Below are 17,791 nucleotides of genomic sequence, written 5' to 3' on the forward strand. Positions count from 1 at the left end.
TGATTATTTGTTGCATTCCTTTCTTTCTTTCCTTCTCATTCCATCCTTACTTTTTCTTTTTAAATTTCATTGTCTTCTTTCTTATAAATGTGAAACACTTGTTAGGGTTGTTGTTGCTATTTGGAACTATTGCTTTTATGTTTATCTTTTATCTGGCTCCTTTAAGGAATGTTCTCAAAGCTAATAATGCGATACTACAATTAAAGAAAACAATTCCCTCCATAGATACTTTGTTTCCTTTACCTCTAGGAGTTATTCTCACTTTCTTTTTGTTAAGAAGGACTGACAATTTTATGCTATAAAGCCATAGTGAACATTCTCTCATTCTTTCTATAGAATCATCACTATTATCTATCATCACTATAATGATTCTATAGAGATTTGTTGTAATTTTGAAAATTGTACCCTTAATCTGTTTCTAGATTTTATAAAGAGTATTTTGCTTTTTAAAAGGGGTTGTTATATTTCATGAAATGTTTTTTGAAGATGTTATGTATATAAATTTTCTTCTTGATCTTGTCAATGGAATTGCAATATTTTACTAATTTACTGTAAAACCAACTTGAAATTCTTGGAACATGTCCTATTTGCTCATGATGCTTGGTTCTGTTAATACATCTCTGGTTTTGATTTGCAGTATATTTAGGATCTGGGGATGCATATTCATAAATAACATTGTCCCATGTATTTCATTCCTCTCTGTGTACACTATTCATGTATGGTTAAGGCTTTGACGGATATAGTGAATGAGTCGGGAAGCCTTTCATCCTTTCAAGGTTCTGTAACAGTTTATGAAATAAAGATGTTCTTTCTTTCTTTCTTTCTTTCTTTGAGAAAGAGAGAGAGAGAATTTTTTTAATATTTATTTTTTAGTTTCCAGTGGACACAACATCTTTATTTTATTTTTATGTGATGCTGAGGATCGAACCCAGCACCCCGCGCATGCCAGGCGAATGCACTACCCCTTGAGCCACATCCCCAGCCCCATGTTTTTTGTTTCTTGGAGATTTGGGTGTGACTCCACTCTTCTGAATCTCAAGCTTTGGTGAAAAATAATAGAAAATACAGGGAAATGAGATTAACAGAGAAGAAGAATTGACTAAATTGGCCTCAGAGAAATTAAACCAAAGGGATAAGGTGATGGCATTTATGAACCCCTGATAGGTTACCAGTGGCTCATTTTTTAATGGTTACTCACTGTCTCCCCATGATTAAAATGTAGACTATGTGAATATTTTTCTTGTCTGTTGTTTGATGTGTTTCTAGGACCTAAAACAGTACCAGGACTATAGAAGGACACGTAATAAGTTTGGGTAATTCAATAAATTAAATAAAAGGGAAAATGACTTTAGTTTGGTTGTGAGTTGATGTGTCTTTAGAGTAATGTGAGAACATTTAAAGTAGTATAATGTGGCTATCAGAATATTGATTAATTTGTTATCATTCTTTATCTGAGTCCCCATATCACCCCCATTTAGTTTTTCTTTTTCTTTTCTTCTTTCTTTTCTTTCTTTCTTTCTTTCTTTTTTTCCATTTTTTGGCACTTTTTGTTCTTTAAAATGTGTCTACATTATTTTTTTCTCCCTATTCAGATTTATAGCTTCACTCCATAGCAACGCTACCTTCTTTCTTATTAGGGCTATTTTTAAAATCTGAGGAAGAATTTCAGATGAAAGAATGCCAGTCTCTTCATGGGAAATCACATGTTTGTTTTAATATCGGGTATGTATGAAGCAAAGTCTATCCTTTCTCTCAGTAGATGCACAAAACTTCCTAAAAACATTGGTCAGAAGTTCTTAAGAATAATATTTCTCCAAATAAATGGAAAAAGTTCAATCTATAGTGTAATAAATAAGCTAGTAGATTTCCTTACTAATATAAATTGATATAATTTCAAATACAGATTTGCAAGTTAGAGAGCATATTTTTAGTTTTTAAAAATTTGTAATAAAAGGAAAAATCAAAGTTGCTTCAACTATTACTCTGCTGAGTTCACAAATTGTCATATCTTCTCTTGCTGTTCTTCTTTTACAGGTTTGTTTCTTCTTTTGCAATAAACACATCTCTCCAATTCCTGATTACTTTTTCTCATCTCTCTCTCTCTCTCTCTCTCTCTCTCTCTCTCTCTCTCTCTCTGTGGGTTCTACTCATGTTTCAAGTTTTATATACTTTTTGAAGACCTTTCTATCTGCTGCATTGCTTTCCCCAGTCCTTAAAGTCCTATTTTATTTAGAAACATTATTGATTATAATTCTAATTTATTTCATATTCCCCTTAGTAGACTATAAACTGCATAATGGTAGAAACTTCACTAATTAACCGTTGATCTTTAAGTTGTGCTTTTAAAATATAGTGACAATTGAGAAATATTACATATATTCATTTTAAATAGTATATTAATATTTCTGTGATCTACCTGGCCTATAAATAGAATTCTTTGGTCTGCTCACTATTAATACAGAGGCTGAATTCTATTTGTTTTAGCATTTCTAAACATATAATAGGGAAAAATAACAGGAAAAAAGCAATGGACACTGAGTAGTATAAAACAATCAACTTTAAAAAGAGGTATGAAAGAGTCATTATTTTTGCATATTAAATTGACCTCTTTACTCCATAGCAGGACTGAATTATGCCCGGATTCCTCCTCCAACTTTTCTTTCCTTTCTCTTTCCTAATTCCAAAGTAATGCAGAAGGAGATATGACAGTTTATGTTATTGCTTTTCAAACAACATGAAATTGATTGTTTTATTCTTTGTTAGAAATCTTGCTGTTATCTATTGTCATGACATGTTTTAAAAAGAGAATTTACTTATTACTTATTAAAGATGACATTGGAGAGCCAAAACATTGTGGCATCCATTTTCTCCTAGAGCACATCATATGGTTAAAAAATATAGCCTGGGTATTTGTTGACATTGCTATCAAAACTAAACTCAGAAATCCTGGAGTTACGCTTTTCCTACTCTCATTTCTTTTAATGACTGAATTAACTCATTTCCCCTTGTCTGTCACCAGAGCAGTGCTAGAAGATTTAGGCTCAGGTGATAAAAAAACAAACAGAACTTATCTAATTGAAGAAAGTTTACAAGGATGTTTGTCTATCCCTTGAAAACTTTCCAAATGAAAGATCATTTTTGGGGGTCCTAGGAGAAGGTAGATTTCAGATTCACAAAATGGAGGGTTGGGAGCTAAGCTTCTGTTAAAAATACATAGCTATCGCTATCGTAAAACTTAGTCTCAAAATAGTAACTCCAATTTTTAAAAAAGGGAATATGTTGAAAACTACTGAAGGAAAACATTTTTTAAAGTTATAATTAGATGATAGGAATATGGGGCGGAGTTGTTCTTAGAGAAATGAGAGCAGCAATAAAAAGGAATTATGCTTGGCTTGAGTCAGCCTAGTTCCAGAACACTAGATGGATCAGAAAGAGCAGAAAGGCAAGATGAATGAAGTTAAGCTTTCTGTCTTGGGTGGTGAAGGCACCGGCAAGTCTGGTGAGTGTGGATGCCTTCTGTGGTATGAGATAGAGTGCAAAATGAGAAACACTGACATGTTCAATAAGAACCTTATATAAAATAACTTTAGATAAATAATGACTTATTTAATCTGTGGGATGATACATTATTATTTGCAGGGTTTTTTAATGCTATAGACGAATAATTTTATACTTATAAATATGTAGTCAGATGTAGCAAAATAAATGTTTGACGTATTAATTAGTGTCTGCTTCTCTTGATGTTTGAAATTCATAGGGATTCATCATTCCTCTTACTTCTAACTCCAGTATACCTGCCCCTACACCAATAGATTAGCCCCATAGCTAAGCAATGGCTTTGAAAAAACCCTTCTTCTCTGAAACTAAGGGTGGAAAGAGATGCATAGAGACCCATGGGTTGTGTTTAAAATGCAGCCTTGTTGATGTGAAAGGACTTGGGAGGGACATGGCCTTGTGGAGAACCTGAAACTAAGCTACATGTGCCTTATTTTTGGAAGCCCTGGTTTGATTTTATTTTGCTTTGCTTTGGTTTTACCTATATTTGAATGGCAACCAGTATGTCCCTCACAGATCCACATAAGCCTAATGAAGTGGCCAAACTCAGAAGCTGAGATAAACAGATACCAGAGATGGTTTTGCTATTTCCAGGATTTAAAAATCCTACATCCTTAAACAACTGCAAATTCTTGATAATGTCCTTATCACTATTTTTAAAGCATTTTTAAATGTTTTTCTATTTATAATTATACCTAAAGATGGGGTCATTGTGATGTGTTTACACTTACATATAGTACCTTGAAGCCAGATTTAATTTGATAGAGAAAATAAAGAATGCAATAGTCTAACATTTCAAATATAATGAGATGTGTTTGTATTACAAAATATGGGTTGTCTTATGTGTTTTCTTCTTGAATTAACTACAGTGTTTAAATATATAGTGCTCTAAGATTTTATTTTTCTATTTTTATAATGTTACGTTTGTACCATGCAAACATTATTGACACATTTAGATTAGAATTTAGTAAGATTTTAAGTTCTTCATAAATGCATGACAATTATTGAGGTCAAAGATAAAATTTTAGTACACATATAAATTATTTGTATCTTAAAATGTAACAATCCTTAAACCTAGCTTTTTTATTTTTTTCAGCCCTTACTGTAAGGTTTCTTACTAAGCGATTCATTGGAGAATATGCTTCTAATTTTGGTAAGGCACTACTAAAGACTTTTCTTATCTTAAAATGTCAACATCATAAATATTCCCCAATTAGAGAAGCATTTGGTAGAATTTAAGACTTTTATATTTATTAATCAATTTATTAATTAACAGATTTTTGTAAGAAATGCCAGAATAGGTACTCGAATTGAATATCCTTTAATGATAAAAATTCACCCAATTTGATAATGAATTAGAAAGTCAGTTCATTTTGAAGTCTAGAACTAGACAAAACATTAGATTTGGGATCCTCTTCCCAAATAGTGTATGAATATTTGTTGTAAAATATGGAATGTTTAAATAAATCATCATCTGTTACAAGAGCCAATTGAAACTAAAAAAATAAGTACCTACAAAATAAAACATACTGCTATTTAAAAGTCAGGTATAAACAATAGAAAAGTCATGCCTTGTTTAAAGATCATATTATTTTCTACATTATTTACAAATTTCAGAAAAGTTCTAAAACAAAGATAGCAGGGCATCTTAGTATACTTTCAGGATCCTTGCACTAACTCTAATTTTGTGTAATTTTGATCAGAATTAGCATAACACATGGGGTATATCATGGCACAAAAAGTGAGGAATTTTACCATAATTGGGTAATTTTTGTCCAGCAATCCATCAATATAATGGTGTTAATATCTTATTTTATCAAAGGTAGAGATAAATTTAATTTTTTAACAACAATGATAATTGTAATAAATATGAGATACAAGAGAAAGAACAATATGTTTTTCATTCAAAATTGTTTATGTAGAGTAAGAAAAGTTAAAGATTGAAAGTGTGTAATTCACCAAGAAACAAATAAACGTTGCACATTTATTCCTAAAGTGGCACTGTTAGAGTATTTCACAAAATAACTTGAAAGTACTGTGTTGTGCACATGTATCCAACACAGTATTTCAGTCTGTATGACATTGTGAACATTTTAGGGCAAGTGCTTGAAAACTGATTATAGAAAGAAGAAGTATACAAAAAGAGAAATTTCTAGTGTTTCATTTCTGGGGGTGACAAAATCAGCCGACAAAGGTCAACAGCCCACAAGGTAGGACTCAGGCATAAGAAAAGGCTCCCAAACTAAAAATGAATCTAAACATAAATAAAAGAATACAATATCCAAATAACAATACCAGCAATAACAAACCCCTTCACCTTAATGTCTTCTACAATCTAGTTACATAAACAAATGAAATGTTTACACATTTCTGACTGTTACATCTCAATGAAAAATACAAGACCTGGAGACATTTTGAAAAGATAAGCAAGTGATCCAAAGGTCACCCACTCTCTGAGAACAAGCTAGCAAGAACAGCTTCATCCTGTAAATGAAGGCCAGAAGGGGAAAAAAATATATATATTTTTTGAACCAAGAGTTGATGACTCTTGTCAGCAGTTTTTGAGATTTGAGATTGGATTTTTAAAATGTCTCCAAGGAGATTTTATGGTTTATAGTCAATAGTAAATCTATGAAGTTTAGAATAAACTCTGAAAATAATTTAAGATTTGATGAAACTATAATAAATTTTATTAAATTTAACCTGGAAAGATTTAAAAAGTTAGACTTAACTCTCTGGGGAGACTCCCCAGATATCTGCTATAGCTTTCTACTATGGGTTACAGAATATTTGCCAGCATAAATTATAATTTTATGTCAGTATTACATTATTTTATTAAAAAAGTAGGTCTTTTATCAAAATGGTTGTGGAAATTAATTAATTCATTAAATTATTATTCATGTACCATAGACTCTTTCAGGTAGGCAGGAGACAGCAGTAAATAAAAATGACAAATAGCTAATCCCTTGTGGAGTTTATAATCCTGACAGAAGGGTCTGTTAATCCTGGCAAAAGGAAAAATTAAAAATAAATTATGTCATGATGACAAATGCTATGAAGAAAAAAAAAGAGAGAAGCATTCATATTGTACATAGCTATTTAAAATAAGATGGTCATCACAGATCTTTCTGGGAAAATGATATTGAAACAGAAACACAGTGAATGGAACCATGAAGTTATCTGGGGTTTATATATTTTAGTCAGAAGAAAGAATAATTAACAAAGTTCTAAGGAAGGGTATTTCTGAAAAAAAAAAAAGTCTGAAGAATGAAGTATGAAGCTTAGTGCCGATCAAGAGGAGAGAATGTAAAATAAACAAAGAGAGGTTCTAAAGTCATAGAGGTAATGGGGATTTAGATAAGGAGGAATATTCTTAGATATTTTAAGAGTTTTGGTTTAATCCTAGTGAGATGGGAAGTAATCAAAGCAATCTGATTAGCTAAGTATCTGTTGAGACTAGAAGGTTCATTTTTGTTTCTGTATTGAGAATTAACTAGGGACAGGAAGGGATTGGGGGACTGGAAGGATTAGGACATTCTGTAATAACCTAGGTAAGAGGTAATGGTGATTTAGAGTGTTAGCAGTGGAGGTAGTGAGATGCAGATAAATTAAAAATATATTTTGAAGGTAGAATAAAATGAATTTTTAATAGAATGGCTATGGACACAAGAGAAAGAATCATGGAAGGTCTTAAAGCTTTCTATCTGAAAAGTTGGATTTATGGGTATAGCATTTAGCAAAATGGAAATCTGTGGAAGAAGCAGTCTTTGCAGAAATATCAGGGGTTCAGTTTAAGTGTGTTAAGGGTGAGAAGTCTACCAGGCCTGGACATGTCAAATAACAAGTGGTTCAGGGATATTCTTGAGTTCAGAGAAATCTGGGCTGTAGATATAGGCTGAGTTAATAGTGAATAATTGGCATGTTCAGGCATGTAGTTGGTGGAGATTGGCAAAGCAGGATAGATAGAAAAGAGTACCATGAACTGGGGAATTAAGTTTGGAGGTGGGAGGAAAATCACAAGTTTAAGATGGAGTAACAGAGAATAAATAAAACAGAAGAGTCTGTATAGTTGAAGGCCATGTGAAGAAAATATTTTAAGGGGATAGGAGTGACCAACTACATTACTGCTACTAGTAAGGCAGATGAGATAGAGACATAGAACTGACCATTGAGTTTTGAAATATTTAAGTTAGAAAAAATAAGTATGTTTATAAGATGTTGTTAATGAAATACTAGAGAGAAAAAAAGTCATGATACAGGAAGACAGAGTTACTGAAGCTGTGGTTTTTAAGCAGCTGGAGGAAGTCATGACTATTTGAGGGTAAATGGAATGTCCATAGTAGGAACACAAATAATTCATCTACTGGAAGGCAAGCAGGTAAACAGACATGGGGTGAAATTCATGTGTAAGTAACATACTTGAGTAAATACAGCATGGGCATGGTTCGGGTCACCAGCAAGGAAGAAAAGCTACTGTACTGTTCCACTAAAATAGGGCTGGTGGAATTTGACAGACTGTGATCAGGTGACTGGACCTTTTATTCTGGAGTTTTTCCGTGCCAACAATGCCTATATATTATTTCCGCAGAGTCTATCTATAATAAGCATTTGTGTTTGGAAGGGAAGCAACTGAATCTGGAAATATATGACCCTTCTTCTCAAGTAAGTAAAGCAAAATCTTATTTTTTTTTCCTTGTTTTAATTATGACTTGGAAGTTTTGATAAGGGTGTGTGAAACATTGTCAGTGTTATAATGAAGTTTCTTCTCAGTTTTAATTACTAAAATGTTAAGAGATTACTTTCTGTGTTATAAATTCCATTTTCTGGCTTCTCTAAAAACTTATGTCAAAAAAATTAACACATCACATATATCTTTAAAATAGAAATACTAGGTTTCATTCATAACATATTTCTGTCAGGTCATATAGTGGCTGTCAATTTTGTGGCTTGTCAATTCAGTTAGTATTTTCACTGAGTTGTATTTGTGAGTAACCTGGTTTAAATGAGTATAAGTAAGATACATTTTGAGTACAAACCTCTTTGACCATTCAAAATATTAAATAGTTAAAATAGGATTATATAAATGAGAAAAGGAGTCAAAGGAATATTAAGAAAGAAATAACTGTCAGTTGTCTATGGTTTCAAAACAACTCCATGGGACATATTTTTAGGGGGTAAGTAAAAATTGCTTTAAATATATTTAGCTAAACTTTTACCAATTTTGTGGAATTTTCATTCACTTTTAATCAAAGAAAGAGAAGTAAGAAAGAAATACACAAAGAAAATACGTTTTATAAAATATTAATTTGGGGCTTTATTGAAGTCTCTTTCGGGTGAAATGGGTCTGCATCAATTAACTAGATTATAAAGTACCACTGTTTGATTCCAACACTTTCAATGCACTTGCTTTACTTTCAGTTGCAGAAAGCAAATTTCTCTCTCACAAGTAAACTTCATTGGGCAGATGGGTTTGTTATTGTGTATGACATCAGTGACAGATCTTCGTTTGCTTTTGCAAAAGCCCTTATCTACAGAATTCGGGAGCCACAAGCTAGTCATTGCAAAAGGTAAGGTATTTCATTCTCTTCTCCTTTCTTTTGAGTAAATCATCATATGGCTGTAAGCATCATTAGGAAGAATTTAATACAGCCTTCCAATTACGAAATTTAACAACCCTGAACAATTCACCTTCCAATTCCACAGGAGTTACACGTGTAGTAAAAAGGAATAAGATGAGAATGCTTTATATCCAGGCTGACATAAACAGTTACTTGCCCTGAGTAAATGGCTATTTTACAAGACAGCTTCTATTGTTAACATGACACTCACTTGCAAAATAATGGTCCTCTGTACATAACAGAGTTCCCTTTTCAACCTTTCCGTTTCATTTTCACACACACACACACACACACACACACACACACACACACACACACAAATGTTAAGGATACTAAATAAATCCAGATTTATTACATTTGGCATCCTGTGAAATCCAATTCCTAGTTATTGGGTTGTTCCATCTTTCATAGCAAAATAGACTGAATAATCAAACCATTTGCAAATTCTAAATATGAGAATGCAGTTTTCTACATTTCACCTTCTAAAATAAAGAGCTAGCCAACAATTTTCCATTCTTAGTTATCCTGACACACAGAACTATGAAGGAAAAGATAACTTGTCCTTAAACAATTATTGTGTTGGTAGAGAAAAGCTTAAGCATCTAAGTATTGCATGTTAGTTATTCCTATTTTTTATTGTAAACTTTAGCCTTTTTCATTTGAGGTATTTACGTTTATCGGGTGGATGTAAGTATTCTCTGTGCTCTTAGCCAGTTTTGCCCGTAGAGTCCAAAATAATGTTTTAATATGGTAAGTATAAAAAGTACAATATTATTACTGCAAATTGGTAAAAGTGTTTTATATATCTACTTTAACTGCCCACTAGCAAGGAAACCATGGGCCAATAATTGATAAAGGGCATATCCCTAGAGCTAGTTCATGTACATTCTGCTTTCCATTTGATTTACCTTCGGTAAATCACTTCAATCTCGAGAGCTCATTTATCTGATCTTACAGCTGATGACAGCATAGTAGGAGCAGAGGATGTGATTTTACTCAGGTGCCTCATAGCCCTGATTTCCTATAACATTACTGACGTTTTAGAATTCAGGCATTTATTTCCTTATATTTTTGCACTAATGACATAGGTAGGGTATAAAAATAAAGTTCTTTTTATATCCTTTCAAAGCAAAATAATCAGTCAAGAACACTTAAAATCACATTTAATATATAAAAACCTATTTTGACATTTTTACAGCAATCTTGTCAATTTATTGAATAAACTATTCCTGGAGTACTTCCAGTTCCTGATCTGAAGAAAGGCCAGGATAGTAAAATATGGAACTCTTGTAAAATTACCTCTGATATTCATGGTTCATCCTTCAAAATTCTTTCAACTACCTTTCCTCATTTATCCTTTACAATCATTTTGTGTATTTGACTGAAGACAATATTAATACCCCTTAAAGGCCACCACATACAGAGCATCTTTCCTCACTGCCCACGGGCATATGAATGAACCCTACTTCAGTGGACTCTGGTGTCTATAATTAGAGGCCATCCATGTTTACAATTTCTTCCTTATGCCACTTTAAAGCTAGTAGTTTCATTGTATTTTTTTTACCAAACTATTTATTTGTATTGTTTCACCATTACAAAGTAGAGTTATTGTATTTGCAGAAGATATTTTATCTTAACAAGGACAATTTTTCAAATGTAAAGTTGTATTTGTAAGTTACCCATTGTCAATAGAGCATAAGGAAGATACATGAGAGTAAAAATTTTTCGTATAATGTATACTAACAAATAAAAAGCAGCAGTGATTACTGATTAACTTTTGCTTAAGTAAAGATCCAAATTAACTGTTCAATTCCAGTAACTATATAAGTAGAGATATGTGTTCATTTTCCTCTTGCAAATAATAATGGACATAAAAAATAATAGTAAGCATCTTTCATTGCTTGGAACTGTGCTAGGTATTTTTATACACATCATTTCATTTAATCTGTGTGAGAAATCTCTGTGATGAGGACTATTTTACTGTTTTTTACATAGAAAGAAACCAAACCTGGGAAAGATACCAATAATACCTAGTTAGTAATCAGATTCAACATTCAAGAATAGGTTTATGTTACTTCAAATCCTCAGCTTTAAGGGCATTGTTGCTTTTGTGTTATTTACTACATTCTATCTAAAACAATTGTTGTAAGTAAATGGTGACACATATTTTACTGCATAACCAATTTTTTATGCCAATTGTTTTTTGCAAAAAAAGTAGAATGTGACCATTGTATGAAGCTTTTAAGAACGTGCTGCTAATATTTAAAAAATCTCTATTACTAAATTGGTTTTGGTGCAAAATTAGTATGCATGGAATACTTGTGAATATGTTAATGCATGGAGATGATTATGTGGTGAAATACTATATGTGTCACCATATCCACATGTGATCATAAACATGTATACACAATATTTTTTCTTTTTTGACTCATATGAACCTTCCTCTTATAAAAAAGAGTTATTGAAACAATTTTGCCAAAAATTGCATGTCTGTATTTCAGAGCTGTGGAACAGGCAGTGCTTTTGGTTGGCAACAAGCAAGACCTCTGTCATGTGCGTGAGGTTGGCTGGGAAGAAGGAGAAAAGCTGGCGCTGGATAACCGATGCCAATTCTGTGAACTGTCTGCAGCAGAGCAGTCTCTGGAGGTAGAAATGATGTTCATCAGAATTATCAAGGATATTCTTACAAACTTCAAGCTCAAAGAAAAGAGAAGATCCAGTGGATCTAAGTCAATGGCCAAATTGATCAATAATGTATTTGGAAAGAGAAGAAAGTCTGTTTAGCAGCCATATAATCCTAGGGGATTTATTATGTCAGAGTTTCAAACATTCACATGGTAATTAAACCTATCTGTTGTTTGCTTTTTTGTTGTTGTTGTTGGGGTGGTGGTACCAGAGATTGAACTCAGGGGCACCTGGCCACTGACCCACATCCCCAGCCCTATATTGTGTTGTATTTAGACAGGGTGTCACTGAGTTTCTTAGCGCCTGTCTTTTGCTGAGGCTGGCTTTGAACTCCAGATCCTCCTGCCTCAGCCTCCTGAGCCACTGGGATTACAGGTGTCACCATGCCTAACCATTATTTGCAATCTTTAGAAAAAAAATTTGTCTGAGATATGAAATGATTGAAAGTGAACCAACCTGCATTTTCAAATGTGTAGTTTGCTTTTGGTTGATTGTATGCAGTTCATGCTGCTTCACACATAACCTTTCATTTGTTGAACAAAAAAGGGCTCACTGCAATCTACTGGTAGATTGTTATCCATGGTGCCTTGCCAAGTCAACTCTGCTCATGTAATTTTATTAAGCTACCATCCCATAGTCTGTGGTTTAACTTTAATTTATTTATTTCTTTGAAATAAATGAGCAATTATCTTCATAGCGTTAATATAAGGTTTGACTTATCAATTTGTGAAAGTTCTCCATCTATTTAACAGAAATGCATGGATTTACTTTAGAAATGTCTTTACAATAATATAGTGGCCTACATGACATTTTATGTATTTAGATAAAAATATAACTTAAGGCTTAAAATGTTAAATTCTTAATAAATATTTTATGGTTGATCTGATGGTGAAACTGTCTGCCTTTTTCTGTTGCATGCTTAACAAGTTCCCATCTTAAGAAGGGAATTTCTCACTGTAGCTAAGATCCTTTTTAGATTAAAAAAATATTTTTGTTTATTTATAAACTCATGTATGATACTGTAAAACAAGTAAAAACTTGTTGGTGAATATATAACCCTGAAGGCTTTGTTGGCTTGAAAAAAAATGTTTTTGCATTAGATTTTGGGCCTTATTTGATTACTTTGACTACCTTCACCTTTCAATGATTTACCCCTAATATGTGATATTGATAGCAATATCACTGATACTGCCCTTGCTTAGTTTTCCCACTTGATATCTCTCAAATTAAGTCTGTCATCCTAACTTTGGCCAAGTGTTGAGAGTGAAGGTTAGGTCTCAGACAAGTTAAAAATGGTACTACAAGCAATGGTGCACACACACTTGTTTAATAAATACCAGCAAGAACCTGGGGAAGTTGGAAGATGATCTTGCATAGAGGGTAGTCGACAGGACAGAGGAAATCATAACATAGATGATCAAGCTATATAGAAGAAAATTCATTGACATGGGCTTATTCACCATGAGTCATAATTCAACATTTTAGGAATGACACCTAGAGCTGTTCCATACAGCTTTGCTGTTCCTTAACAATCTGATTCTGTTTTTTAATCTGATACTGTTGTTATCCTGAAGGAAACTGTAGTGGAAAAAGAGAATCCTGTGGAAGTAAGCAACACAGGTTCTGAATGTTTACAAAGATGGCAGGGACTGGTTAGAAATATTGATGTAGATTGGATCCAAAACACACCATTTGATTATTTTCACTGGAAGAATTCAAGCAAACTTTCTTTACTTAGGAAGTAAGGGTTGTACTGGTAAGGGGGTACAGACAACTGTGGGAACAGGGTGACTGCTTTATGGGTCTGAGTAAACAGTAGATCAGTGTGGTTGTTCTCCATCAGTGGAAGCTACCACTGAACTGTGCTTCTCAATATCAATGCAGATTCTAGAATCTTCAGACAGAATAATCTGGATGTCTAGATTTAACCTGTTCCCAATTATCCTCCCATCTAGTTCCCCGAACAAAATAACTGTGGTTGACTCCATTTCTGATACTGGCTGGCTCCATATTTAGAAGTGATGTACTCACTTGAATATCTTGAATGAAAGGCTACGTTGTGAACCCATGCATTGTTTTCATTTGTATCACCATGGTCAATATTCTCATGTGTATATTATATGAGCACAAAAATAGCTAAGAAAAAAGACAGATTGATATCTTCTGGCCATGTCATCCTGTCTATCTGGTTAAGGGATTTCTCCTTGGTAAATTGCTCTCTGGTGAGTACTACATTATATACAAATATCTGTGTATTTTATGTCCTTTATGAGTGATCTGTTCCTATGCCTTTTTCTTAGACCTTCTTATCACTGATCATCCAGTTTTACCTCTTAAAGACCTCTGACCAACTGGCAAAACAATTAATGATTGCCTGGAAATCAGTGTAATACATGTACTTTCCTAATAAGCAAGGTGAACGACAAAATGTGCTTCTTGAAATTCTGCCAACTGGTATAATTTCCTTCTGCTGATGAGTGTCATGGTTACCTCTGTGTAGGACCATAATGAGGAACAGTCCTCTTTTGGCTGGCACTAAAGTATTGAGTGAAAGTGAGAAAAACTCCCTGTAAACTAGGGATATTCATTACTATATGAATGAAACATAAATGTCTATTGTGTAGTTATCCTTGCAAATTCAAGGTGAATATTTTTAGCCAACTATATAAATAGAAATTTTAAGTTTCAATATTGACACTATATAAATATATACTCATTCATATACACTATATTGATACTACATAGACAAAAGTTAGGATAAGAAGTTATATTTCTTTCATTGTTTTGTTCTTATTCTTCTGGATAGTCTCATTTTTAGAGATCTGGCATTCATTCCTTTGATCATTTTTTTAAGCTAAAAATTACTTGGGGATTTTTCACCTTAAAAAATAACATATTTATCCCCATTACATGTAGGAACTCTAATGTTCAAAAAGTATACAGATTCTTTAATAGATTAATTAATGCATTTTTATCTGTGATGATTCATAGTAAAAAATTTCTTTGTTATGTATAATACTTTTATTTTTGCACTTAGAAATTTTATCTATTATACTCTGTTTTGGTTTTTTTTGTATCAGGATGACCTGCAATGACACACCTCATTACAAGGAGGCTACAGAAAGAACAGTAGTAAGAACAAGAATGGATATTTTCAGAGTGTTTTGTAATGGAGTAACTTTAGAAATAAATAGTTGAGGTGCTGGGGATATAGCTCAATGGCAGAGCATTTGCCTAACCTGCACAAGGCCCTTTGATGATGTGACATCATCAAAGTGTGTGATGGTAGCACAGTTTTGTGGGTTTTTTGTAATTTCTCAAATCAAAACATTGTTTCAACCTTCCCATTTCTGTCACACTAGCTTAATTATTGATCAACTTATGGATTCTCTTTTGATAAATGGAACAAAGTGAAAGTGTATCACTTATGAAGCCAGATTAGAAAAGGAGATATAGTGTCCATCATTTTCTTCTCCCTTAGGATTCTACTTTGGAAGCCATGTGTTAACATGTGTGAATCTTGCTACCCTAAAGGCACCAGCTGGAGATACCACATAGAATCAGTGATCATTTAACCCAATAGAGGTATGAGTAAACCTTCTGATGATTCCAAGTTTCAGTCTCTGGGCTACTTCAGCTGCTAGATAGTAGATGAAGCAGAGATGAGTTATCTCCTCCCCACCCACGCTGCCTGAATCTCATCCCTGTGATAGATTTGTGTTCATGAAATGTATCATTATTATTTTAGAATTGTTGCCTGGCAATACATTACCAGAAAAGATAATTCATTAAAATCCTCAGCAACTAAGCCAATATAAAATGTTTCACATTTTTTTTGCTAGAGAAAAACAGAGTGAAAAAAGGAATCCTACAAACACATTCAAAATTGTCTAAAACATGAGGTTGTTTGAGTATCTGTTTCCTTGTGAATACAATTCACTTGTAAAGCAAATTGCAAAACTTTAAAAGTAATAAGATACATTTTTCCGAAGTGAGCAAATAACATACCTATCTACAGAAAAACAAATACATCAACATTAGCTCAGAGAATGTTGTAGGTTGAGGGAAGAAAATGTGTCCATAAATCTCAGAGAAAGTTTAGCTGTATCACTAGGCTTGGAATTGCCTGTGCTGTTCTAGTAAAAAAGATGCTGTCATTCACTTTGGATGAGCTTCAATGAGATAACACATAATGAGGGGTGACAGCTGAGGATGGGAATGCCAAAGGGGAGGGGGTTTTTAAAATGGTTTTGATTTAATACAAGGCATGCACTATTAATAAAGAGGTTGAATGATACCTGTATGTTTTATAGGTTTATAAATTGGCTGTAGTAAAATATTTTACATCTTAGATCACTAGGTATTGTTTCAGCTTATTATGGGAGATATCTATCTAGAGTTGACTGAATTGTATTAATCTGAACCTAGTTTAATGATGCCTTAACATTTTTATGGGGAAATTTAATGTTTGCAATATCCATGTTCCTTATTTGAAAGCGTGACTTATAGGTTTCTCATCTTCCTTAAATTATAAAATCCTTCAGCTAATAAAGGAAAATGATTATAGTTTGCAAAAAAGGCAAAGTCATTTAACAATCCATATAACTGTCTATTGTAGGGCTTTGCATAATAATTGTAATTTAGCTATTAGGGATTCTAAAGGCAGTTATCAGTCATACTCTACAATTCTAGAGGAATCATGCAAAGCCCAAATTATTTAAAGTATTTTAAAATCCCCAAAAAGTATACCATAAATTTGAAATATACTCTATGGTGACAAGCTATTATTTTATAGGAAAAGAAAAAGTTCATCATAATTTTCAAATGTATAAACCAGTGAAAAGATTATTTTTCTTCCTTTTCAGATACAGATATGACACAAGCTTTTTTTTTTTTTAAATAATAGAATTGTATTCTAAATTAGGAGTCTGTGGACTATAAAATATCAGTGTCAAAGTGGAAATGACCAACAAGTTAGTAATTCTGGAACAGCTAGGGCATAAATAAAACAGGAAAAAAAATAGAGAGTAAGAGATGCAAACAATTGATATTATATGAAAGTTTAACTAAGAGTTGCGTTTACAACTTTTAGACCATTTTAGACACTCAAGGTAAGTATTTAACCACCAGACAAATGAAAACTCTTTGAAACACTTATGTAAAATTTGGCTGTAGTTTTTTCAGCTCTAGGTTTATTTACAAGGTATCCAAATCTTTAGGTTTGAAAATTTTTGAAGTATTTCTCCACACAAATACAACTGAGGATTAAAAATTCTTGGGTTGAGTTAAGGGTAAAATGTTTAATACATTTAAGAAGAAATTCTAAATGACAAGTTGTTTAATAGATCAGAAAACTTTGAGGTCTTTTGTAAAAGAATTCTGTATTTTATACATATTGTTATTTTCCAAAGTATATAGCACATTAATCTGCTTAAAATTGTTTAAAATTGTGGAATTTGATCATTATAAATCAACAGTTAATTTTCAAATAAGTGTCATATTGAACTTAAACATATTATTTGCAGATGTTAGACTAACACAGTTACACCTTTGTAAGCACCTGCTTGTGTGTTTTTGTGTGTATACACACACACACACACACACACACATATATATATATACACACATAATATGTATATATATTTTCTATAGAATTATAGACTCATAGAATTGTATAATATATATTCCACAATTAAATACTGGCTAAGGATATATGTACCCATCTCTCAGAAAAATTAAGTATCAAGTAAGAGAAAGATAAAGAAGAGGAATAGCCAAATGAGAAGAAAAGCAGATGAATAAACATGAGATATGATGCAAAGTTATAAGATTGCAAAACTACCAATTCCTGGATGAATCTCTTTAGGATAAAAAGTGAAAGTTGGCATTATAAAATAGTAAATAATGAATAAACACATAACTGAAGTTGACTG

At 32.6% G+C, this 17,791-nt stretch overlaps 1 protein-coding gene across 2 annotated transcripts; it reads left to right on the plus strand.

Moving 5' to 3' along the window:
• Positions 1 to 3,407: 3,407 nt before the first annotated feature.
• Rergl (RERG like) lies at positions 3,408 to 12,693 on the plus strand. 2 transcript variants are annotated; one of them, XM_026391957.2, is made up of 5 exons: positions 3,408 to 3,499; positions 4,652 to 4,708; positions 8,144 to 8,217; positions 8,974 to 9,122; positions 11,675 to 12,693. In XM_026391957.2, the coding sequence occupies exons 1-5, from the start codon at positions 3,421 to 3,423 to the stop codon at positions 11,955 to 11,957; spliced, it is 642 nt and encodes a 213-aa protein (XP_026247742.1). In that variant the 5' UTR covers positions 3,408 to 3,420; the 3' UTR covers positions 11,958 to 12,693. The 2 variants fall into 2 exon arrangements, with proteins under 2 accessions (XP_026247742.1, XP_026247743.1); XM_026391958.2 differs by lacking the exon at positions 4,652 to 4,708.
• Positions 12,694 to 17,791: the final 5,098 nt, after the last annotated feature.

Source organism: Urocitellus parryii, chromosome 5, assembly GCF_045843805.1.
Source record: "Urocitellus parryii isolate mUroPar1 chromosome 5, mUroPar1.hap1, whole genome shotgun sequence".
Lineage (NCBI taxonomy): Eukaryota > Metazoa > Chordata > Mammalia > Rodentia > Sciuridae > Urocitellus > Urocitellus parryii.